General features: G+C 37.2%; 1 protein-coding gene across 2 annotated transcripts in view; it reads left to right on the forward strand.

Moving 5' to 3' along the window:
• LOC131164798 (uncharacterized) overlaps positions 1-24,239 on the forward strand; it is a 38,051-nt gene extending 13,812 nt beyond the window's left edge. For both annotated transcript variants that reach the window (XM_058122256.1, XM_058122257.1), the window contains 8 exons: positions 717-794; positions 5,813-5,866; positions 8,277-8,356; positions 8,829-8,928; positions 9,026-9,088; positions 13,670-13,948; positions 23,582-23,642; positions 23,771-24,239. In XM_058122256.1, coding sequence (XP_057978239.1) covers positions 717-794; positions 5,813-5,866; positions 8,277-8,356; positions 8,829-8,928; positions 9,026-9,088; positions 13,670-13,948; positions 23,582-23,642; positions 23,771-23,868 — 813 coding nt within the window. In that variant the 3' untranslated portion in view covers positions 23,869-24,239. The remainder of the gene's footprint in view (positions 1-716; positions 795-5,812; positions 5,867-8,276; positions 8,357-8,828; positions 8,929-9,025; positions 9,089-13,669; positions 13,949-23,581; positions 23,643-23,770) is intronic.
• The last annotated feature ends 2,790 nt before the right edge of the window (positions 24,240-27,029 follow it).

Genomic DNA, 27,029 nt, shown 5'->3' on the forward strand with positions numbered 1-27,029 from the left:
TTGTCCTGGAGACTGGGGACTGGGGAGTAGCACTATGCGCATGTGGACAGCCATTGTAAAATGTGAAAACTTTCTAACCATTGACGATGAATCCTAAAAAATTTCCATGTTGCTTTACCCCTTACACTGTTTGAGTATACTAGATTGCAATAAAAAAGATCTATTAACAGTTAAACAAGGAATTCATTGCCTGGAAAACTGAATGAAGGCTTAGCAGAGTCAGCTTACTTTCCAGTTTCCATTTTGGCTAAGAAGTAGAGTAAGCATAAAGAAGTCTCTAGCTGTTTCACCATTCCAATTTATGCAGGTTCTGATGGGTCCTGGAAAAATACTTTTTTTGCGCCCCTTTTCTTTTCCTTGCATCCTGGTATTTAAGAGAATGGTCCCCACCTATTGCAGTCAAATGCTTAAATAATTGGTAATCTGCTTCTTTTGAGCTGTAGCTTATGATTTTGCTTCAATCAAGGTGATGAAAATGTTGTTGTGAATACTTGAAACCGAGCTGTACTTTGCAACGCAGCAGTGAACTGCATTTAAGAACTGATGGCTATTGTAGTTTCCCGTAGTTGCTCTCTTTAACTTTGTTGCAGAAATTAACCATTTTTGCTTGCAAAATGAATGTTGTTTATAGTATTTATTGTATTCCTTGGCTATCTTTTAGCACAGGGTACTTGATTTTGGACATTATGTGGATGTTTGGTGTTTGACAACTGTAGGATGCAGGAGTGCATGCCTTATCAAATGTTTGCCATGTTGATGTTGAACGCATTAGCAAAAGGAAACCTGGCGAAGTGGTAAGAAATGTACAAAATTAACATATATTTTCTTTTTCTTAAGTGTGTTGGTTGCAAGTGTGCTGAATATGTTTGGATTAATGAAATTGCATATGATCTTCATGTAATTGTTTTGTTCACTCTTGGAACTTGTAATATGCATTATTTGCATTAGGTTTTTGTCCCTTTCAACTCTTTTCTAGTATTGCTTCGCCAAACCAATAAGTTTTTATTTGGAAAAGTAGATATACAAATTAAAATAATTCTCTATGCATCCAACCCAACTAGGAAAAAATGAGGACTTGAACAACCATCAAAATCAGGACACATAGATTTGATCAGTTGTTGAGAAATGCGAACTAAGTAGGAATTAGATATGTGGAACTGACTCATCATTTTTTTTCCCAACTGGAGAGCAAATATGGGCCAATTTAATTTAAATACAAACAAGTGCCAGCAGATAAATAACACTAAATCAATTTGTGTGGAGTCGAGTAGTGTAAGTAAGCTCATGTGGTGACAATGAAAGGACCTATGCTGACTTAGTAGTCTCAAGAGATTTTTCTGATAGTTCAATTTTTTGCAGATGGTCCAAAGTAACTCCACTAATAAACTGAAATACGGTGTAGGCAGTGCAGGCCCTCACTCCAAAATTTCAATGGTACAATGACAGCATAATATTTTGCAAAATATAAGTCAAGAAGTGAACCAAGCACAATCAAACAGTGTTCTATCAAACAACTTCAAAATCTCAAGAAAAATCCAAATCTTGTTGTTGGAACTGATTTCTTTGATTCTGTAAGTTGCAGTGGTGGTGGTGGTGTGAAGAGAAAAATACCAGGACTTCAGGGATTTTCAAGGGTGACCTGAAAATATTTAGCCAGTGTGTGGCAGCTCCCGGGTCAGATGCTGATGAAATTTTAGGGTAGAGGCATGACTGTAATTTTGTGGAAACTTTTTGTGTTGCAGTGTTTGAATCTGCTTTTGCAAACTCTATGAGAACTTTGTTGTTGCAGCACCTGAAGCCTGTGCAAGTGAATTGCTATAGTTTTGTGGTTGTGGTTCGAAATTTTGGATGATTATTCAATGGAAATTGTTGGATAGAACATTCATGGTGGATCAGTTACAGATGATAACGAAGGACGATTGTGGGTGATTGGGGTTTGCTGTAATACCAAATTGAGGCAGGGGGAATTAAGGGAGAGGAGCAGAAAGAATAAAAAGAGAGGAAGAATGAAGCAGCAGCAGTAAGGCTGAAGCATAAACAGCCGTAAGGGAGAAATAAAGGAGGGGAGGGAAGAAGAAGAAGAAGAAGTAGAAGAAGTGAGGAGAATGAAGAGAGAAGGAGAGGGAAAGCACCGCATGTAAGAGAGGGATAACTGTTTAGTTTTGTACCCAATGAAAGTACGTATACACCCAACATTGCAACTGAAACAAATAACTACCAAATATAGTCCCAAAATACTTAAAATGCACAAAATAACCCTAATTAAGTAAAATTATGAATAACCATTCCGGACTAAAATAAAAATTCCTAATTTCTAAACCTGTAGATACAATAAGTGCATCTAACGTTCTGCATTGGTGGTCCTCCATCATCAAAGGATTAATGGAAAATTATATCAAATCATATAGGTGAGATTTAGATTTTGATTTCAACTAAAATTTGTAGGATTCAAAAGTGCGGAATTTTAGGATTAATAGAAAATTATATCAAAAGCATATCATACACATGAGGTTTAAAGTTTTGATTTCTACAAAAATTTTTATGCCTTAAAAGTATGGAATTTTCCTTTATTTATTTAGAACTTTCTGTAGTTCTAGCATTTTTGTCTGTTTAGTTAGTGAGTTGTCTGAAACTATTTCCTAACTTGTTTTGGCAGTCAGGTTGAGGAGTCTAGATCTCATGTTAACCTGATTATTCACTTATTCTATGGTCTTGTCATGAGATGTCTTAGACTGTTCCTCATTCTGACTCAGGCAAGTCTGCTGATGCATTTTATGGGTGAAGTCACCAAATATTACATTTATATGCCTCTTCTATAAGCATGGTTCAATAAAATATGATTAATAACATGACAATAAGCTTCATTCTGTTCAGCTCCAATTGGGGAGTGACAGAAGTGTGTGGAGATTAAATTCTTGTGGGGAATTTTCTTGTAAATTCTTCCTCTCTCATTTGACTCATGCTCCTAATACTACTCCTTTTGCCCCTCATTCTTTCACTTGCCAAAGGCCCTTCTAAGGTTATGGCCTTTTTTTCGACAGCGATGTTGGAAAAGATTAATACCGATGACACGCTTCAGAAATGGGGACCTAACAAGTTTTTTCACTTGATGTGTTCTCTGTTTTTAAAGTGCAGATACCTGTTTACATTTTTTCTCACATTGTCATTTCTCTTGGCTTTTTATGAAGTATTTGGTTTGAGAGAAATGCCAGAATATTTAAGAACTTGGATACTCCTCTTTACTTGGTTTGGAGTAGAGTGTTCTTTCTCGCTTTCGGTATTTACCTCTGTCAGATCTGTAGTGAGACTGGGTTGCTTTGCAGAGTAGAGCTGTTCTGCAATCTTTGTTCTCTGGTTTTCTTGTTTGTTATTTTTTCTGTTGTATCAGGAGGATACCTTATCCTCCATATTTTCCTTATTTTTTCTTGTTACACTCTTCTTCTTCCTCTTCTTCTTCTTCTTCTTCTTCTTCTCTCTTTCTCTCTCTCTCTCTCCCTCTCTAATAAAATTATTTGTATATCCAAAATAAGAATTAACATGATACTTTTCTGTAATCAGCCCCTCGTGTGTGTGTATTAAACAAATAACAAAAAAGGAATCAACCCAAATTCATAGTGATTGTTTTAATTATCTTTATGCAGCTAATATTAATTATGTGCTTTGTAATTGAAAATTCAAAAAAAAGTATGCACAAAATATTTCATTGCGATCAATCATGTCACACTATTATTATTTTAGTCAAGTATAGAATATGCTCAAACATGTAATAAGATAGGGAATTGAGGTCATGGTACATACTAGGCAATGTCATAACTCATACTACGAAATTATCAATAACTTATCATGAATACAACCACTTAAACAGTTATTTATTTACTTGAAAGTAGCCGTTACTCCCCACTCAATTCATGCATTATTTTAGAATCAAAAAGCATACATAGAAGTTTTGTGCATTCCTGCAAATAATGACATGTAGTCACATGGAAGTATAAAACAGCATACATGTATATATATTGTTCAGTTTCAGTGTATTAACTATCCAGCTATCAAGCCTTGTTAGTATTGTTTCAAAATAACCAGCAAAGGAAAGAAGAATTAGTAATTGATTATGAGCTTCTGTAATAATTTTATCAAATTCTTTGGAAGGTTAGGGCAGACCATCTAGTTAGCTGGGATGTGGTCAGCTGATGTAAGTCTGAGGGGGGTTTGGGCATTGGGAATGTGGTATCCAAAAACATCTTCCTCATAGGCAAGTGGCTTTGAAGGTTCTGTCTGGAAGTTGACTCTCTATGGCATGACCACATAAGGTGATTAAGAGCAAGAATGGGATTAAATGGAAATGGGTGGGAGACAAGATGCAGTGGCATTTCCTCTCACAACTATCCCTGGAAATTCATGTCCCTGGTAGCTTGTCTGTTCTTTCCTGTTATCCGGTTTAAAATGGGTAATGACAAAAAAGTTTGGTGGGGAGGGGGGGTCTTAGTTGGAGTTGAAATTTCCTTGTTCATTCAAGATTTCATTGCTTCATAACATTCTTATCAGCTCCTTGATTTCTTATGGGGTGGTCCTTCTTGGGATTTCCATTTCTTTAGGAATCTCAATAAAAGAGAGGTTGAAAATATCATTATTGTTCTTTCTTTATTGGACCATCATGTTCTTACCACTCATGAGGACGGAAAAGTGTCGGAGGGTGATTACTTGGGTACTTTCACTTCTAGATCCTTTCTATCTCACCTTTTAAAACATCCCTCCCCCAACCCTTTTCCTTGGAACCACATTCTTTGGTGGGCTAAGGTCCCTGGAAAGACTCAGGCTTTTGGTTAGACCGTGATCTTGGAAAGGATTGTCAAGCAGGATTTGCTTTAGAGGAGAAGGCCTCATAAAGATTTCAGTCCTAACATGTGCTTCATGTGTTATGCAAGCAACAAAACAAATGCCCATCTTCTTGTGCCCTGCAGAGTTGCATCGGAGCTTTGGAATGCCCTCTTTCTCTTGCGGAGGAGCGGTGGGTGGCCCCAAGAAAGGCGGGAGACTTGTTATTGGTCAACTTCTGGGGTTATATAAAGAACAGAAATGGAAGAACTCTTTGGTTTGCGGCTGTCTTTTCCATCCTTTGGACCCTGTGGATTGAGAGGAACGCTAGGATTTTTAAAGGTTGCTCAACCTATGCACAGTTACTTTGGGATGGAGCGACTTTCCTTGCATCCCTTTGAGTGTACTCTCTTGAATTTTTTTCGGGGATTGCCACTGTCCAACTTCATGAGAGACTGGAGGGCAGTGCTCTTGTAATTGATACTTGTACTGTTTTTCCTGGTTCCTTCAGTAGTTTTTAGTTTTTTGTATCTTTTGAGTGTACAGGAGTGACTGCTTGTCCTCTATTAAGTACTTTGTTTATTGCTTTAATGAAATTGTCTTTTATCCCAAAAAAAAAAATTTATGTCAAATTCAGTCCTTCAAGGGTAGCCTTCACCTCAACCCGCTTTTAGCTTCATTTGATCCTTGTATTTATGCAAGTTCCCCATCATCTGAAGTAGTGAATATCTCAATGGCTGCAGCGCAGAATTTTCTGCAAAGAATGGTGTAGGTTAAGGATTCACCGTCATTTACTCATTTAACTATAAGTAGAACTCATGTTATGTTTGTAATCATGATTTTATATTAGGTATTTAATTTATATATTTAGTATGCGTATTACACTATATTTATTTAAAAAATTAATGGTGGATTAACAATTATAATTGGTATATCTATTGAATTACTTATGTAATATTTGAGATACCGGCTGAAAGCTTTGACTTTTGTTAAAATGCAGTTGCCGCCTCATGAACCTATAGTGGTTAGAAGAGCTGTGAATCATTATTTACAGGTGAGGTTTCTATGAGCTTTGCCATATGTGTAGCTGGTGAACTATGGGGATTGGTGCCCCAGTGCACACATAATCCTTATTTCATTTTCAGTATATTTGCTTCAATTTTTTGTTTAATGCTTCTTAGGTTATCTTGCTTTCTAGACATTCATTAACATTGTTAACAACTTTGATTGAAATCAGCATTATGTTTGAGTGTACTTTTGTTGGCATTGTATTTGGACTCTACTTTGGAAAGCATTCTGGTTATATTTATTTTTATCATTATCCAAGTGGATAAAACACCTGCAACAGAATATCTTTCTTGGTCTGTTTTCATGTCTAGAGGTATGCAAAATGACTACTCAGCTAAATTAGATGTGTTGAGTTTTGGTTAACACATGTAGAACGGTTATTCACATGAAGTTTGTAAACAAGTGGGAGGTTTCATGCCTCCTTGCTGTCTGTGCAATATACACTTGCACGCACATGCACTCACACTCACATAACAAGGGTTGAAACCATGAGGCAGTTTTCATTAGCGCAGACTCCGTGGATGGCACAGTGCTGAACCATGTAAATCAAAGTGTTCTTGTTTTCTTTTCTTTTCTTTTTTTTTTTTTTTTAAATTTTCTGTGTATACGTAACCCTGTGTTTCACAAAAAAATGGATGGCACTAGTATGGAAAATAAGGTTACCCAAACAAAGGCATCAAATGGCATTCAATGTTTAACCATGGAAATGAGGATGCTTGCATAAATACCTGTTTTCTTTGTTGCTATTTTTTACCATTTTGCTTTCCAACATCATGGAAGGGCTAACACGATAAGGAATGGAAAATGAGGAGGCAACTAGCCATTCTTGTCAAAGGGACATGGTTTAAATAATGGCTGCGACTGTTAGTTACGTAACGGTTTTTTGAGTTACCGATACCGTCACACACAGCAAAATCGGTGGAAAGAAAAACCACAGCTGTAGCAGCCATTATGGACTGCGATCATTATGTAACCGCTACAGGACTGTTAATTTCCATTGTTATTTCAAATCAAAATTGAAATTGACATCGAAATCAAAATTTCCATACTTTTAGAGCTTCAAAATTTTAGTTGAATTTGAAATTTAAGACCTTGAGCACAATTTGCTAAAGGTAGCCCAAATTTGACCTCTGAGACCAACAAAAGTTGGTTGGTTCCCCGGTATGGGGCAATTGGGTCTGAAGTTAGCCCGTACAAGAATAAGTGTCAACAGCTTCAATTTCACCTCTGCAGGATTTAGCTGTGCTAGTTAAATCTTGATTGTTAGTTTGATGTATGCTAAATAGTGTTAGGTGTTGAACATAGCTGAGTGTGGCATGGGTTTGATGTAAATGCATGCTTACAGCATTTGGATGATATAGTGTCAAATGAGTTGATTGGTTGCTGAACTGGTCAAAAAATTGTGACTGCAGAAGTTAGGTGCTTAGGGGCTGTTTGGTTGTGTTTTCTTTTTTTATTGCAATACAGTGAAGAAACAGGGGCGTTTGTTTGTATTTCTAGTTTCCTTTTTCTACTCTCTATTTTCAGCTGTTTTGGCAAAAATTGTGAAGCAGACTTTATTGTTGTAGCAAGCTGTTGCGGCAGTACTTTAGGAATCAGAAATTCACTTTTGTGGATTAAATCATTGTATTCAACTTTTGTGGATTAAATCACTATATACACAATTTTTAATAAACAAATTGAAATGAAATGACCATGTGAATTTAAAATATAATTAAAAGAAATGTCAATAAGTTTTCTAAAAAACTGAAAAAAAAAGGTCATTCAGAAAATATTTTACAAATTTTCAATTGTTATATGAAATAGGATTGTTCTTGGAGCACTAAAAAGTGGGTTTAAAAATATAAAAATTAAGTAAATAATTATAATTAGTTTTTATTTTTTATCATAATATTTTCGAGTTTGTATTTTTTTCAGTTATTATTATTTTCAACATATTTCGTTTAATTCTTATTTTTATTTAACATTCATTTAGGTTTTTAGTTTGTTTTAGTTTTGGGAATATTAACTAAACAAGTTGATAGTTTCAATTTTCTGTGTCTTGTGTTTAGTTTTTGTTTCTGGTTTTCTTTTCCATAATTTTTGTCACTGATACCATGGCTCCTTAGTTTATACAGCTGGACAAGCGAGAAATCACTTGATGGATTATAATATAAACTTGCATTTTCAGGTGTGAATCAGTTTTCAGGGAGAAATCACTCGATGTAGTTTGATATAAACATTTGGTTATGGATAGGTTTTCAGAACTATTGGAACTTCATTATTAAAATCATTGCCCAATTTGCATGCCATCATGGCTTCTTTTAGATCTTTGTATTCTTATCCTTTTCATCACTCATGTGTTCTTGCTTCAAAGATACGGAAGTTAATACATTTCTGGGTTTGATTTGTGGCAGAGGGAAGGTGACATGATGGTGATTGATGTTCGGTGTGTTCCAGCAGATTTTCATGCTAGATACAAAGCTCAAGAGCGGACGTAGGTATCAACAAATTCTGATAATGTTGGTAGAGCTCATTATAACAATGAGCTATGTATATCAGCACATAAATTAAAACATGTATATGATTATCTTAAAACATGGCGTCTCTTGTATTTTCATTTCTAATATACGCACCTAGATTGCTTCTAGCTAATATTCTGCCTAGTACGGTGGTGTTTTAACATAAGTGATTGCTATATTGTGGCAAGACTATATAGTTTTCCTAGTTTTGAGTTATATTAATCAATTTCAAGTAGGGTTTTCAGCTGAATGCCATTCAACTTTGGATCGAATATCAGATGCATATTTGGTTAGCCTACACCCCTGACTTCCAAAAAGTGGTCAATATACGCAAAACAGATAATAGCTTAAAATTTAATTATTTTTTACCACTGGGTTTGTTTGTATTTTCATTAACTTGCCCTCTGGATAAGATTTTGAATTATGATGATAGAGATTTTCCTTTAGATATTTCTATCGCTTGCTTTCTGGGCCAGAGCCTTTGTCAGCCTTTGAGAAGGAACGGGCATGGCATGTGACTGAGGAGCTAGATCTTCTTGCCATGCAGGTTAATTATTACTTTGAACTAATTATGTTTACCAGGTCTAGTTTTATGCCTCGACTGTTCTTGGCAAAGCATTTATTTATCATTTAATTTCATACAGAGAGCATGCAAAGTTCTTGTTGGATGTCATGATTTCAGTTCCTTCAGGGCTTCTGGTTGTCAGGTTGTTCCTTATTTTCTGATAGTTACAGATTTTTTTTTTTTCTCTTGTTTTGTATTATTGTATTTTCTTTCTTTTTGTTCTGGCTGATCATAATATTTTATAAAGTTAAAAACTACATGATGATTCATTTAATCATTTTCTACTTTCCCAAATCTTCTGAGAGCTTATCAGAGAAGTTCACTGGTTATTTCAGTTCAAAAGGGAAGTGTTTGTCTCCATGGAAACAGCCCCGACTCGATTGGATACATGTACGACATGCGTCAGAAATTAATTTTGGACATGTTCAGACATGTCCAGACATGGGATACACAAGCATGGGACACATTTGAGCTGTTTTTAGCTTCTCTAGCCACTGTATACAAAACCAAAAAAAAAGAGGAAAAAAAAGAAGAAAAAGAGTCAGATAAAACAGAAGAGACGGACAGTTCCAGTGCACCTTCATCGAACAACTAGAAGTCTCACACCCTAGCAGCACTTGCAACCCCATTCTCCAGCATTCAAACCTGTCCCAGCCCCCTAGCCTTCTTTGCAGGACATCTCATCCTTCACTGATTGCGATCTTGGCTTTCCGCCAAAGGCTCAAGGCCCCTTTCTGGTTTCCTGTAGCTGGATCCTCCAGAACCACAAGGCACAAGTCCTCGTGAGCCCATCCTGCCAGCCTCTTCTCTCATGAAGGCTTGATGGCTCTTCTTTGCTCAATGTCCCAGGCCTCCTCTTCACGTTTGTCACGTTTACTAGTTCGTAACTGAACTGCCCAAGAAAAAAATGATGTTTTGGTTAAATACAAAGTTGATGTTAATATTTCAGTGTTCAAAAATCAAAAGTTAAAAGGAGGGCTGCCAATTTTTTGTATATTCGTTTTTTGTTTTGTTTTGTTTTTTAAAATTTATGGATGATGGTATTGATAGAGTACCTAGGGAAGTTTTTGGCAGGTCTTAGTAATGAAGGGTGTATGTAGTAGATATATTGAGGTCATTAAGGATATGCATGATGGAGTAGTGACAAGCGTTAGGACTATAGGAGGGGAATCTAGAGATTTTCCAATCACAATAGGTGTACATCAAGGAGTCCTTATCCTTTTACTTTAGTGATGGATGCAATTACTAGGAATATCCAAAAAGAGATTTCTTGGTATATATTGTTTGCAGATGACATTGTGTTGATTGATGAAAGTAGAAGTGGAGTGGAAACTAAGCTAAAAATTTGGAAAACTGCTTTAGAGTCTAAAGGTTTTAGGGTAAGTAGGAATAAAATAGATTATATGAAATGTAATTTCAGTAACATAAGGAGAAGTAATGGAGAGAATATTAAACTTGATAATCAAGAAATTAATAGCACTAATAAATTTCAATATCTTGGATTTCTTATGCTAGTAGAAGGGGAAACTGAAGAAGACGTAATACATAGAATTAAAATAGGTTAGGTAAAATGGAAGAGTGTTAGACATGTTGTGTATTGGAAAATACCCTTAAAATTAAAAAGAAAGTTTTATAAGACATGCTATTCCTTATGGTTCGGAATGTTGGACATCTAAAAACATGTACACAAAATAAAAATTGTCGAAATGCGAATATTAAGGTGGATGAGTGGTATAACATTGAAAGATACACTAAGGGGAACAAGCATATACCACAATAATGACATAAAACTTGTAGAAAACAAGATAAGGGAGGGGCGGCTTAGATGGTTTGAGCATTTGAAATTGATGTGAACCTGTGAGATTGGAATTCCTTAAACCCACAAATAAATTGAAAACCTACCCAAGAATGCCAAGAATTAAGTCAAGATGATCTAGACCCGTCGAAATCTCGTTTCAAGAACCTAGATTCGGTGAGAACGCCACAAAGGTTTGGCCTTTGATAGGTTCTTAGTTCATTCAAGAACAAGTAGAGAAAAATGAAAATTCTCTATGAAGAAAACTTCATTCACGCTCAACTTGTGTAGAATGCGGCTGCAAGTCTGTTTTTAAACCCGTCCATGAAACCCTAGGGCCAACTAAGGCCTACAACAATTAAAAGACATGGGCTGAACATCTCAAGCCCAAAACACCCTAAACTACATGCCTATAACTAACAAAAGAAGCCCACCTAATAAATTAAATAGGCCCAAACGCTTACAACCATAGAAACATAAAATAGGTCCACATGCCTATACTTAATGAAATAAAGAGTCTACACTAAACCACTAGGCTATGCCGCCCCCCTCTGTAGCTTTCACATGGATTAAAGTCGGTTCTTCTTCTTTCAAACCCATCTTGAATGTTGGGGTATTGCTTGATAAATTTGCAAACTCTGCCCAAGTAGATTGCACCAATCCTTGTATTGCTTCCTTGATCTTCTTAGCTATTGACCTTGTGATTGGCCTATTTGGAACTTGCAAGGGATCTTTAAGACTTTGTCCACCATGGGGCCCATTAGAAACGTAGGTCTAGTAGAGCACCTATGAGAAGGAGTGAGTTTAGTTATTGTGTCTGACATGTAAAGGTGTAGGGTTAGGCCTAAAATAACTTAAAATGAGGTAGTGAGGGAAATTTAATAGCCCTTAATCTAATAGAGGAAGCTACATTCAATCGGGTGAAGTGGCGGAGAAGGATTCATGTAGCCATCCTCACCTAGTAGGACTTAAAGCTTGTTATTGTTGTATGAATATTAATATTGTTATCATAGTATAGAACTATGGAAATGTGGAACCATGGTTTTAAAACCCAGATCGGTATCTAACCCAGTAAAGCTCCCAAGTTGGCCAAATCGGTGGTCGAACCGTTGAGGTCAGTATGATATAAATGTATATTAATTTATATTTTTATGCGTATTTATAAATATTCAATGTAATAAATATTATTATAAAGTAAAAGTATACAATTACATATAAAATATTTTATAAAAATGTTTGATTAAAACCACATATGTCAGCAAATTAGAGAAAAAATGAAAAAGTAAATTCTGACAGCCATCTAAATAAAATTTTGTATTATGTTATAAAAAATTTATTTAAGTTTATATTTGTACCCTGTACTTTTTAGTCAAGAACACAATAATATTTGAAAACTGTAGTGGCCTTTTAGGTTCTGTTGAGTATGTTATATAAAAGTAATTCCACACATAAACATCCCCCCTTGGTGTATGATTGCAACAATAGATCCTGGGTTCGAGTCCTAATACCATCACATTTCTTCACAGTTCTATTTTCTCTCTTTAAAGAAAGAGGTCGGTTCACCTGCTTTCGACTCTGGCTCAGATTGGTTTTGTTCAGTTTGGGCTGGGTTCGCCAGATCAACCCTTGTTCGCATGAAAACCCGTTCTATAAGGCTGACCAGATGGATTGGTGGCCAGTTCTTATTGAACCCAATCAGCCCAACTGGTCTGGTCTGGGTTTGAAAACTATGCTTGGACTGCTGTCGCTGTCACTGCTCTCTTGCTTAGTTTCTAGGTGCTTGACTTAGTTAACTTGATAAATGGATCATAATACGGTATTAGTTACTAAGTATTAGAATATTAGTTTGTTTTCATTTGTTTAATTGCTTATTTTCTTGAGATTAGAGTGTACTGAATTAGTGCATATTCTATGACTGTTATGGCTTCCAAGAACAGCTAATGATTATGCAATTCATAATTGAGCATGAATGATGCCTCTACATCGATATTTTTCATTTGAAAGGAAAAAATGCCTAAATATGTATTTTTTTTAATTAAGTAATGTATCTGTGTCATGTTGTATGCTTGTTTTTACAAAATCAGCATATTGGCGTGTCTGTATCGTGTCATATCTGTGTCACATGCTGGTATCTGTGCTTCCTAGATTACCATTCAATGGGAACCTTAAGTAAGCTAAAGGCCAATCAAGACTTCTGCAACCAGCTAAAACAAAATATGACACATTAAGACTTGCATTACTCACAACAGACCACACATGGAGTTGCAAAACAGCTCCTATTTTCACATGCATTTTGTCTGTTTATATATTGTTTGGATGGTGGTGGCTTATCTTTTTCCTTTCTATAATTAATGTGGTTTTCTGATGTTCTACTTTGGAGTAAAGCAGGAAAGAGAATCTAGAACTAGATACACTTTTTTGTTCACCGAATCCAGTTTTGAAGAGTTGATGTAGCTTGTTTTTGCAAAGAAAAGCAAGGAGGACAAGAAGGCTGCAGTGCCAATTGACCTATGTTGAATGTATATTCTTTCTAAAATAAAAAAAAAAATATCCTGCATTCCCTGTTAAATCACCATACTTAAATGCAGCAAATTCCAAATGCGAGCGTGATTTCAAATCCAGTCTTTCCATTTGTTCACTTACTACACAATTAATTCAGGTTCCTTGTTTGATTTTTTTTTTTTTTTTATTGTCCATGCTTTCCTTGCTAGTTTCTGAAATAACTTGAGTGGTTTCAATATTTTTATTTGGCAGTTTTTTAATCTCATATTTGCTGTTTAGTTCACTATCAAGAAGTAGATAATAGTATCCTAGTTAGCTACGTTTAAGAATATTCTTCTAATACTTGCATGATATTTAGCTTACATTTCTTGATATCCACTGATCTAAACCGTATATGTTGCTGCGTGATTTGTTAATGATCAACAGGCAAACTCACCTATCAGAACTTTGGATGAACTCCATGTTTCTGAGGTAGTTTCAACTCCATATTTTCCATCAATCATGGAAAGGCAAAAGGACAATTATATGGTTGAAGATTCTCTTTTGTATGATGACAAGCCTGAAAATAGTGAGCCTGTTGGTTCGTCAATTACTTATCTTAATGGAATTGGAATTTCCAAGTTTGGAACAAATGAATTTGGTATAAGAAAAAGGCACCGTTGCTATGTGATAACAGCACGTGCCCGCTCTTTTCTTTATCACCAGGTTAGCCCTATGCTTTTTGTTCCCTCCATTTATTTAGGTCTACTACTATCTACTTTCTTTGGGGTTTTTGAGGTCAGTGTTTTGATTTTATTGTAATTTTTGTGCTTTGCCATTTGGATGGATGTGGTCCAGAAGTAATCCATTTAATATGACTAGTTGATTTCCCTAGGTGTGCCTACAACCTAGATTGTCATCATATGTCTGATTTAAAAATAAAAGTGTTGCATATGGCATATAATTTTTGCAGGAATAGATAGTTCAAATAATTTTTAAACATCTATTTGCTAGATTGTTGCAATTATCTTATCTAATATATTTCATTGTTGTGGCTTTCATTCTGTTGCCTGGATGCAACACTTATTGTGGTGAAGCAAGTGTATTGGTTCTTGTCGTTCCCTTGTTCTGTGGGCATCCTATGTGCTGCTTTCTAACTCCCCACCACCTCATTTATGGCTGCAAACAAGCTGAGCCAAGCCGAGCCAAGCTTCAACATGTTTGGGCTTGGGCTCGGGCTCAGGCTTGGCTCGGATAGAGTTCAGAAAATTGGGCTCAAGCTTGGCTTGTAATTTCAATTATTAGCTCGAGCTGGGCTCAGGCTCGGCTCGATTTTAAGCTAAACTGTTAAGGCTGAACTGAAAACTGAATGAAATACTTAAAATCAAAATTTTATAACTCCCCTAAGCCCATTAACAAGGCTCAAAACAAATTACTCAAATAGGCCCGCGAGCAAGGAGGCCCAGAAGGGGAAGAGGCATTAGGTTGGTGATGCTCCTCATGGCTTTGAAGAAAATCTCAAGAACCGATGATAAAATTGAGGAGGTGGATGCATTTGGTCTCTGCTGTGGCAACTGTGGATCAAGAAATGTTCGAACGATTCAAGATCAAGGTAGAACCTGAGAGTTGGAAAGTTCAATGTACATGTCTTTCACTGAAGTTCTTCAGAAGATTCTGGAGGAGAAAGTGGCTCTTGGGAATTTTCCGTCAAAGCGGGCTGCAATCTCTTGTGTAAATAATCAGAAATAATAACAGCAGATATCAGATCCCAAAAGAAAAAGAAGTTTTTCCTAGAAATAGGGTCCACATAGGGAAGGAGTGGTGCAAGGAGCACAATAATAGGCAGAAGGCTTTGAATTTAATTTTTTTAAATGAGTCTAAGAGACTTGGGTCCATTCATTTTGGGTCGACTCCCATGGAGCTCTGTTCTTTACAGCCAAGGGCCTCTTTCAGATGGGCTATTGAAAACAAGTGTCACCAGCACCCACAGCCGAACATTGTTTGGTTTAGCAGCCCAACCATGTATAAGAGTTGAAGATGCAATAGTAGGGTATTATATGCCTAGGTAGTTCAGAACCTGAAGAAAAAGGAGATTCAGGAATCAGTAATCTTAAAGCCCAAGAGGAAGGAGGAGGAATGGAAGACATAAGCAAACTACAGAAGAGGGATACATCAATTGAACAAGCTGCTAACGACTCAGCTACAGAAGAATGATTGGGAGACACCTCAGAGTAAGCTAATGAAGCAAGGGGAAGGTCTTCAATCAAAGTCAGATCTCCCATGCCCCAATTTAGAGACCTTAATCCCAGTGAAGCGTGCCAGTTCTTCACTGAAGGAAGCTGATGGAGGACCGGCACCATCATTTAGGCAGCCCATTCGGTACACCTAATTTAGGCATATAGATATAACAAATTTTGCTTGTATAGGGCTTTCCTTCTGTATTTTGTAGTTGACTTTCTTTGTATTGTGTAATTTCCTGCTTTGTTGGGGTTTGTATCTAAATGCATTGTTTTAAAAGGCAAAGGCGTAAGGCAAGGCGCTCTAACCCTTAAGAGGCAAGGCGTAAGCCTTAAGGCGTTGGGGCATAAGCCTTTTGAGATTTTATTTTTAAATAAAAATATGTAAATAAATCACATATTTTAAAAATAAAGATAAATTAAGAAAATCACAAATATAATGTAAAAAAAATCTAATATAATTTGCAAACTACTTGTTGGCCATTCAAAAGAATTGCTAACTTAAATTCATTATGTAAATGACAAGAGATAGCTATAACATTACAAAGTTCAGATTATTTTTCAAGATCTAAGATACAATAAAATTGTTTTGGAAAGGTTGAGGGTCAAGAGTTTTTGAAATCAACTCATATTATGGCATTCCTTTAATATAAAAATGGAGTCAATATTTTCTAGCTAAATCTTACTTGAGAATCACGCACCCAAAATGCGTAAGCCTCAAGTAAAAAGGCACAAAAGGCGTGCCTTTTGTGCAAATGCGTAAGCCTTAGTGTGTAATGCATTAGCCTTTTTGGGATTTGGTATTTTAGATTAAGCCTCAAGGCGAGCCTCAATTAAGCCTTTTAAAACATTTTGTAAATGTGTTAGTTGTAGTGGGTATAAATACTGGGCATATAAGTTATTTTGACAGTAATCATTAGAAATAAGATTGCAGACTGTTTCCCTCTCTCTCTCTCTCTCTCTCATGCAGCCTTCCCATCTTCTCCTTCTTCCTCCTCCTCCTCCTCCTTTGTTCTGCCTGTCTAGTCTCCCTCTGGTTCTGTTATTCTCTAACTCTCTTCTGTTCTTTCTCTGTTATGCTCTTCTCTGTTCACTCTGCTGTCAGAAGCCTATCTTCCTGCCCTTCTCGGTTCTTCTTCTCCTCTTCTTCTCTTCTTTCTCTTTCTCTCTCCCATTATTCTCTCGATGCTCTCTTTGATTTCTGAATTCTGTAGTGAGGAGGAGATGATGGGGGACGTGTTATCTCCATTCAGAAGAGAATTTGAAGAGTTTAGACGAATTGGAGAATGAACTTTTGTTGTTCCAGCTGATGGCAGAGGATGTTTTTGAGGATGAGACCGATCCTTACCTATCTTGAATATATTGGAGGAATGTGCAGAGTACCAAGTACCAATTACCAAATGAATTTTTGAGAATGTGATGTATTTGGGCAGCAAAAAGTGGGAGATGGTGACCTAGTGGAGTCCTCTAAAGAAGCACAGGTTGGTGTGCACCATTTGAAGAATGAGGCTGGCAGGATAGATAGTCTGATTGAGGAGGAGACTTTGGCTATTGTTCCTGCTTGTGATTGTTCTTTTAATGATTCTTTGATCGATCCAATTCTACATATTGAGTCAAGTGGTTCTATACAAGAGCAAAAAATAAAAAATAAAAAATAAAATAGAAGACCATCAGTTGGACTTTATTTCTCAATCAAGTGTTCTTCCTATGTGAATAAGCTTTTAATTACTGACATATCTTCATGCCAGAGGGAGGAATTTGACAGGGGTGGAATCTTGGCCTAATGCCATTAAGGGGTGAGAGATAAACGAGACCCAGAGGCCCTTATAGAGGTTAGGTTGGTGAGTCCTTTAGGCAAGGAGCTGAGGGTGGGTGTGTCTCCAAAAACATATGAGAGGATAAAAAATGAGGGTTAAAATAAAAACTAAATAAACTAGTATCATCTGTTAATTATGGAGGATCAATATGTCGAGGTATTTTGGGGGGGGGGGGGGGGGAGGGAGTGGTTAAGTAATGAAGGTAATTATTTAGAATGAATGTGAGGCGTTTAGAGGATATTAAGAAGAGGAGGCTGATTAAGGAAGTTTTATCTAAAAAGTCTCCTAATATTGTTTTCCTACAAGAAACTAAACTTGAATTAGGGTGCGACGGGGGATATTCTTATTTTGTGGAATTCCCATTTTCTCTTGAATTGTAGTTTGGTAGGTTTTTGTTAGATCACCACTTTATCTAAAAGCTTAAGTAGTTAGGTTGTGCGCCAACATTGTATGCCAAGCCTTAACACTCCCCTGCATGTGCAGTCTAGTTGCACGTGGAGAGAGAAATGAATAAAAAAAACACCCACTACAGGGAAAAGATGCTTTTTAACAAACAAATTGGCATGTTAGATACCATGTTAGATTATGTTGTGGACCAACATTGTATATCAAGTTTTAATGGTTTCTTTCTTTGTCTATGTTGGAGATAAAAGATAGGGGATGATGGTGGTTCCCTTCTGTTTGTGGTAATTCCTTGTTCTTTATTTTTTTTTTATTTGGGAGGAGTTCAATATGTAGTGTTTGTGTTTTGTTCCCCTAGGTGGATTGTGAAGGGAGATTTTTTATGTAGCAAGATTTCTGAGTGAGACGAAAGGGAAGGAAGGTTTACGTCGAGTATGCAGAATTTTGATAAATTGATTAGGGAGTGTGGGTTGAGAGATCTTTATTTGGATAACGTTGTTTGTTCTTGATATATGGGAGGAGAGAGATCTATTGCTAGTGGTCTAGATAGATTCTTGATTAGTATGAGTAAGAGGATTCTTTTCCTTATCTCTCAAATTACTTTACCTAGACCAGTGCCATATTACTACTCTCTTTTGTTAGAGTCTAGCAAGGAGTAGTTGGGAGCTTCTCATTTTAGGTTTGAAAACATGTGGTTGGATCATAAATCTTTTCATTCTCCAGTTAAAAGTGCTTAGAGCAAAGTGTATGTTAGAGGTTGGGAGGGTTTTTAGTTCATGAAAAAACTTAAGCAGTTGAAAGGTGTATTGAAAAAGTGGGATGTTGAAATAACAGGGGTCATGTGTTGAAATTGGATTTTGAGAAAGGTTATGGTAGGGTGAGCTAGAGCTTTTTGGACAAAATTATGGCTAGAAAAGGTTTCGGCCTGAGGTGGAGGAAATGGATTAGTGGGTGTCTATCTTCTATGATCTTTTCTATCTTTTAGTATAGCGAGGCCAAGTCTTGGTCGCCTAGGGCTTTAAGATAGGGAGATTCTCTTTCTTTCTCTTTACTGTTTTGGTTGATGTCTCGAGTAGGATGTTAAGAAAGGTGTAGATAAAGGGTTGGTGAAGGGGATTAAGGTAGGCTTCACACCTTCAGTTCATAGATGATACTATTCTCTTCTTATTAGATAACATAAGTTTCTCTAATTTTGTCGACTATAGCACAAGTGTTTGAGGAGGTGTCTGGGCTGAAATTAATTTCTCTAATAGCGGTCTGGTGTATTTGGGTATTAATGTGGATCCTTTTTCTAGGTTAGCTGGTTATGTTGTTTTGACTTGGCCTGTTACTTATTTAGGTGTTCTCCTAGGTGGTAATCCCGGTGCAGATTCTTTTTGGGACTTTATTTTTAAGAGTGACTAAGGGACTGGATGGGTGGAAAGGAGCATTCTTTGCTTTAGGGGGTTGTATTACCCTTATTGTCATGAGCTAAACACTTTACATCTTATAAAGGACCATGAACTAGTTAAAGCACTCTTGTTCAACTAGACGACCAAAAGTATATCCCAGTTTATCACAATAACACATTCCCAACAATAGAATGCAAAGTACGCGAAACAATCCAACTCTTGCACAAATCAAAAATCAAAAGGAGATGAAGCAAAGAAAATCAAAAGCAAGAGCAACCTTATTTGCAGCAGTCTCATCCACCATTTTTACTAGAATAATGACACTGAAAACAGCCAAGGAAATTTGGGATTTTTTGAAGCAAGAATACGAAGGAAATGAAAGGGTCAAAGGGATGCAAGAGCTAAATTTGATCTGAGAATTTGAGATGCAAAAGATAAAAGAATCAAAACCAGTCAAGGAATATTTTGACAGACTTCTTGGCATTGTCAACAAGGCAAGACTCCTTGGTACTGATTTTTCTGATTCTAGAATTGTTCAAAAAGTCCAAGTCACAATTCTTGAAAAGTTTGAGGCTACAATTTCATCTTTGGAAAACTCAAGATCTGTTAAGCGTTACCTTGGCAGAATTGTTGAATGTGCACTGCAGGCACAAGAACAAAGGAGGCCTATGAGGCAAGAAGGATCTGTGGAGGGTGCTTTTCAAGCCAAATCACAGAACAACAATGGTGGCAAAATCCAAAAAAAAAAAAAAACAAAAACAACAAGCTTGGAGGTTATGCAAGCAACAATAAAAATAGCCAAAGCAGCAACACTCAAGTCTTTCCACCTTGCTCCTACTGCAAAAAAACCAATCTTCCATAGAATAAGTGTTGGTGAAGGCCAAATGCAAGATGTCACAAGTGTGGTCAGTTAGGGCACATGGAAAGGATATGCAAGACTCAACAGCAACAAGGAGAAGCCAAGGCTGCTGAGGATCAACCTCAAGAGGAGCAGTTGTTTGTAGTATCATGTTTTGCCACCAACAGCTCCATAGAAAGTTGGCTTATAGATAGTGGTTGTACAAACCACATGACTTATGATCGAGAGCTCTTCAAAAAGCTTGACAAGACTGTTATTTCTAAAGTCAAAATTGGAAATGGAGCACACATTGCAGTAAAAGGCAAAGGAATAGTAGCGATTGAAGGCCACACAGGTCTAAAATTAATTTTTGATGTTTTATATGTTCCTGAAATTAATCAAAACCTTTTGAGTGTTACTCAGTTGTTGGAGAAAGGCTATAAGGTGTTGTTTGAAGACAAAAAATGTGTGATTAAAGATTCAAAAGGCATAGAGGCGTTCAAAGTTCAAATGAAAGGCAAAAGCTTTGCCTTGGATTTGATGAAAGAGGAGCAGGCTGCTATTCACAAAGAAGATAGCAATATAGTGCTTTGGCACAAGAGATTGGGGCATTTCCATCTTGTCGCTCTACTTTTCATGAAGAAGAACAATCTGGTGAAAGGCTTGCCCGAATTAGAGGAGGTGCCTCCTAAATGTGCCGCTTGTCAATATAGGAAGCAAACCGGGCTTCCTTCTCAACAAAACAAGGCTTGAAGGGCTACACAGAGGCTGCAATTAATACACACAGATGTGGGAGGACCAATGAAAACACCATCATTGAATGGCAGTAAGTATTATATTGCTTTCATTGATGATTACTCTAGAATATGCTGGATTTATTTTATGAAGCTTAAATCTGAGGTTGCTGACATCTTCGGGAAGTTTAAAGCTTGGGTTGAGACTCAAAGCGGATGCAAAATGCAGGTGATCAGGTCTGATAATGGAATTGAATATACCGCTGAAAAATTTAACAAGTTTTGTGAAGATGCAGGCATCGAACATCAGCTGACAGCACCTTACACTCCTCAACAGAATGGTGTTGCGGGCCGAGACTGTAAATACAACAGTTTTTCTACTAAATAGATTGCCAACAAAAGCTTTGCTGAAAAAGACTCCATTTGAAGCATGGTATGACTATAAACTTTGCTTAATCTGAAGACATTTGGTTGCCTATGTTTCTCTTACATCCCTCAAGTTAAGAGAGACAAATTGGACAAAAAAGCAGAATCTAGGATCTTTGTAGGCTACAACTCAATTTCAAAGGCCTAAAGGATCTACATACCACAAAGCAACAAAATAATTGTCAGCAGGGATGTTCAATTCCTTGAGTTAGATAATTGGAGTTGGGAGAATGACAAGAAGCTTGAGGTTTAGGAGGAGAATGATGATATGGATGATGAACCTGTTAGAGGAACCATATCACTCTCTGACATTTATCAGAGGTGTAATAATGGAGCCTGCAGGGTATGAAGAAGCTGCAACTGATTAGAAGTGGATAGCTGCAATGAAGGAGGAGCTAAAGATGATTGAAAAGAACCAGACATGGGAGTTGGTAGACAGACCTAAACACAAGAAAGCTACAGGAGTCAAGTGGGTTTACAAGACCAAGCTCAATCCTGATGGTTTTGTAAACGAGTAGAAGGCAAGACTTGTTGTCAAGGGATATGCCCAGATGTTTGGGGTAGATTTTTCTGAAACTTTTGTCCTAATTTTCAGGTTGGATACCATAAGGATGTTGTTGGCTCTTGCTGCACAAAAAGGCTGGTTCATACACCAAATGGATGTTAAGTCAGCCTTTTTGAATGGATTCTTGGAGGAAGAAATCTTTGTGGAGCAACCTCAAGGGTTTGTTTTTCAAGGACATGAGGAGAAGGTATATCGACTGAAAAAAGCCTTGTATGGTTTAAAACAGGCACCAAGGTCCTAGTATAGCAGAATTGATGCACGCTTAGTGAACTTAGGCTTTGAAAAAAGTCTGAGTGAATCTACTTTATATATCAAGAAGACTGATGATGAAATACTTGTGGTATCTCTGTATGTTGATGATCTACTCGTTACAAAAAGTAGCAAGGAGCTGATTGACAAGTTTAAAGAAGAAATGAAAGATGTCTTTGAAATGACAGACCTTGGGAAGATGACCTTCTTCCTTGGTATGCAGGTACATCAAAAGCAAAATGAAATATTTATATGCCAGCATAAATATACAAAGGAAGTCCTCAATAAATTCAACATGGAAGAGTGCAAACCAACTGCAACTCCAATGAATCAAAAGGAGAAGTTTTGCAAAGAAGATGGAGCTGAAAAGGTGGATGAAAGGCTGTACAAGAGCCTAATAGGCTGCCTAATGTATTTAACTGCAACCGGGCCAGATATTATGCATGCAGTAAGTTTGCTATCAAGGTATACGCACTGTGCTAGTGAAATTCATTTTCAAGCAGCAAAAAGAATTCTTAGACAAATTTGCATATGAAACAACAAGAAGGCACACAATTATTTGTGGACAACTAAGCTGCAATTTCAATTGCTAATAATCCAGTGTTCCATGGCAAAACAAAACGCTTCAAAATAAAATTTTATCTTCTAAGAAAGGTACAAAGGGAAGGAGAAGTGCTGATCTACTGCAAAACAGAAAATCAAAGTGTTGACATCCTAACAAAGGCACTTCTGAAGATTAGATATGAATTCTTGAGGCAAAAGCTTGGTGTATGCAGCTTCAGAGTCGAGGAGTGTTGACTGGCGTGACGCATGAAGCTGAATCAGTTTTATTTGTTGCTATTCTTTAGGAGCTGAATTAGTTTTATTTGTTGTTATTCTTTAGGAGCTGAATAAGTTTTATATATTGCTATTCTTTAGGAATATAACAATTTCTTCATGCTGATTTTTAGGCAGATTTTTCTGCAATTCAGTTGTCAATATGCTTTATAAATAAATAGTTTGTTGCTCAATAAAAATTAGCATTCTGCAATCTCTAAATCAGCTTCTCTCATTATCCTTAGTCTTTGGTTTTTTTTAAAATATCCAACAAAAGTGACGGAGAGAGCAGCCAAACCAGCCACAACCGTGCATCCCTTAGAGAGGGAAGAGAGCTTCTCTCTCTAACACGGGGATGCGTTCTCTAGGCCCATGCAGAGTAGTTTTAGAAGTGTCTGCCTGTCTTCTTTTCCCCCTTCAAACTCCCAAGATATTTTTTATTTTTGGGGTTGACAATAATGCCTCATTCCATACTTATCAACAGATAAAATCCAATAGAATACTGTTGACAATGATTTGTAAATTGGACCACACCTTAACTAAAAAGCTTTCTCGTATATGGTTTTATCTACCAGGACAATTTTTTACAAGCAAATTTGAAGAAAAAAATTGCCTCGTTTGACAATCGAAAAAACTGGGAATACATGCAATTTGTAGTTGGAAAAAGACACATTAGTATGCACTGAAGAACATGACCAGACTGAACTGGTTAGGATGGCAGGTTGACAGTAAGGATGCTTTGACTTTCTGTTTGCATTTGAAACATGGATTGAATGCTTCATGATTTGTTCTCAGCTGTTTCATTGCAGTGTCTTGTGCTTTCATATGTAGTATTTGTACTTGATCTGCTTTCAAAAAGTTAAATTGAATTTCTTTTTTACCAGGTTAGGCTGCTTGTTGGTGTTCTCAAATCTGTAGGCACTGGGGACTTAACAATATCAGATGGTATGCATACTGTTCTCTAGCTTTGTTGTCCTGCATTTTTTAATACATGTAATAGGAGTTGTTTTATGTTAGCTCTGTTTCTTCATATTTTTTTTTTCCTTTTTCTAATTTAAATTCCTCATGCCCAGTTCAAAGAATACTGGATGCAAGGACTGTGACTGCGGCAAGTCCCATGGCTCCTGCATGTGGTCTATACCTTGGAAATGTGAAATATGATCTGCCTTGAGCATCTTAGAAGACCCCAGCACTGGGGATCGTTTCTACTTCCCTAAGATTTATGGCACCAGCCCTAGTGCCCCATGGTTCATCCACTGTGCCTCTTTCACGATCGGTCGAAAGGAAGTTTTCCAGCTCATCGGGAATATCAAAATGCTTATTATGAACATCTTGATGGCAATTTTCCAATTTGATTGTGGTTTTCTCATGTTTTTAGGCAAGTAATCCCATTGCTGGTTGGACCAGAGAGGACAATTGTACCATCTAGTTTAACAGTAGTCCTTTTCTAAGTTTAGATGCTAGTGTTACTGATTGGATGAAACAAGTTGTAATCCTGCCTTATATATCAATGTAATTCTCCTTTTGAGTTGTGTGTCAAAACCCAGGAAATTGTCACACGTTTTAATTTATAAGCTGCATTCAATTATTAAAGTAATGCACTCCAATGAGAGAGAGGAGAGGGGGAGAGAGAGAGAGAGAGGTGGGGTTGACGATTGTTGCCGTTGTGTTCTAGCAGCATGGATCCATTTATGAAGGTAGATTGTTTTAGTGGGTTTGGTTCATTGGAATGTCAATGACCCGAGTTACATTCTCCGTTCCAAATCCTTTCCGTTTCTAAAGGTTAAAATTTGGGACAGTTCATAATGAAAGTCTCATACATCACTCACCCATTGTCAGCTAGCTGTTTATTTTTAATCAAGAACCTTACAAGAGTTTGGCCACCTTTCTAGTTCCAGTAACAAAATTGGATCGCACGCCAAAGGTTTAATCAATTGTGCAGGAATTCTGGGTTGACGTTATGGTTGTGTCTGGGGTTTGGTTAGAAACGTAGGTTATGTTTCATTCTTCAAATCAACAGGGTGGTGTTGGGGTGTTCATTTGATGGAAAGATCAAAGGGCTGCTGCTGTTTTTAGTTTGTTATGAGTGGCAGTGATGTAATTTTACCTGAAATATATTGTAAATGAAATAAAACAGCAGGGGGCATGAGGGGGATTTTTTAGTTCAGTTTTGGGCAGCTTCAGAACGAAGGGTTTTTTCCACAGTCGAGAGATTGCAGCGCAGGAGTCTTCTTCACCCAAGCGCAGGACGTCTTGTTCTTCCACAGCTGCAGCAAGTCCCCCTCTCTTCAGCCGCGAGTATTCACCAACGCAAGAGAAGGAGACGGCAGGAGGGCGTTCGGCGTTGGGGATCTCTAGCGGAGGTGCACGCTCAGGTAAAGAGGAGGTAATGCTCAAATCTATTTCTTGGGAGGGATTTCTTTTAGGGAAATTAGGGAGAAGGATTGGAAGAAGTCAAGGGTTCTTTGCAAGTGCGAAGGCTTTCTTAGGTCGTTCTTGGGCTGATTTCCAGAGGAGATTGGTAAGCCAAGAAAGGGTAAATCTGTGTATGTATATTTATTTCCGCCAGATTTAATATAGTATCTCAGAAGATGAGTTTCTGCCGTGGATGTAGGCCAATTTTTAGGCCGAACCACGTAAATGTGTTCTTGTGGATTGTGATTGTGGCATGTTTATGTTTTGCTGAATATTGGATTGGTGAACATATATTTTTCTTGTCCAGACTTAACATACATGCACACATTAAAATAAACAGGTTTTCGTTTAGGTGTGATTGTAGTTGATGCTTTGATTAAAATCTGAAAATAGAATTAGCAGTCAACTGAATTACACACAACAAGTGGTATCAGAGCCTGGTTATGTGATGGGGACCGCTAGGTTTGAAATAGAAAAATTTACGGGAAAAAATGACTTTGGTTTATGGAGGATCAAGATGCGTGCCATCTTGGTACAGTAGGGGCTTGAGGAGGCTCTTCTTGGAGAAAAGAAGGGAGCTTCCACTTCACAAGAGGGGAAACTAAGTTTACCCTCTGCTAACAAAGTGAAACCCGAAATCCTCCAAAAGACACATAGTGCCATTATCTTGTCCTTAGGAGACAAAGTGCTTAGGGAAGTTGCCAATGAGGTTACGGTAACTGGAGTTTGGTCAAAACTAGAAAGTTTGTAAATGACAAAATCCCTAGCAAATAGACTCCATAAGAAGACTAGACTCTACACCTTTAGAATGACCCTTGGAACATCGATTGATGAACATTTAAATGAATTTAATAAAATTCTTTTGGATCTTGCTAATATTGATATTAGTATAGATGAAGAAGACCAGACAATTCTTTTATTGAGTTCTCTTGATTCCACATATGAAAATATTAAAGAAACTATGATGTATGGGAGAGAGAGGCTGACTTTTGAAGATGTGCAAGCCGTTTTGCACTCTAGGGAATTGCACACTAAGTTTGAATCTAAATCAAGGTCAGGGAAAGGGTTAAATGTGAGAGGTAAGTCCGAAAAGAAGGATAAGAAAGGAAAAGGCAAGAGGTCTAGATCAAAGTCTAAGAGCAAAGCACTAAAGTGTTTTGCATGCCACAAGGAAGGACATTTTAAGAGGGACTGCCCTGAGAGGAAAAATGGTGCAAATGCCACCACCTCTGAATCAAAGGGTAAGGTAGCTGTAGTTTTGGATGGGTATGAGAGTGCGGAAGCGTTGAACGTATCTGATAAAGATTCGGGAAAAGAATGGATATTAGATTCAGGATATTCCTTCCACATGTGTCCATTGAAAAACTGGTTTGAGTCCTTTACATGCTTAGAAGGAGGTCATGTTATCCTAGGAAACAATAAGTCATGTAAAATATAGGGTATTGGGATTGTGAGACTTCTAATGCATGATGGGATTGAAAGAGTGTTAAGAGATGTGAGGTACATACCTGAACTGAAAAGAAACTTGATTTCTCTTGGTAGCTTAGATAAGACAGGGTATACGTTCAAGTTTGAAGGAGGTAGCCTAAGAGTTTGTAGAGGTTCACTGGTAGTGATGAAAGAGGTGCTAAAGAATGGGCTGTACACCTTAGTAGGAAAGACAGTGATTGGTGAGACTTCACCTATCAATCACAAGGTAGAAAATCAGGTTTTCTTGTGACATAAGAGGTTAGGACATGTTAGCCAACAAGGCCTAAAGGAGCTGGAGAAACAGGGGCTCCTTGGAGATAGGAAACTTGAGGAATTGTCATTCTGTGAGGAGTGTGTCTTGGGTAAGTCTACTAGGGTTAGTTTTAAGAAGTCCACTCACACCACGAAACAGACTCTTGATTACATACATTCAGACTTGTGGGGGCT

The sequence above is a fragment of the Malania oleifera genome, chromosome 9, assembly GCF_029873635.1.
Source record: "Malania oleifera isolate guangnan ecotype guangnan chromosome 9, ASM2987363v1, whole genome shotgun sequence".
Taxonomy (NCBI): Eukaryota; Viridiplantae; Streptophyta; class Magnoliopsida; order Santalales; family Ximeniaceae; genus Malania; species Malania oleifera.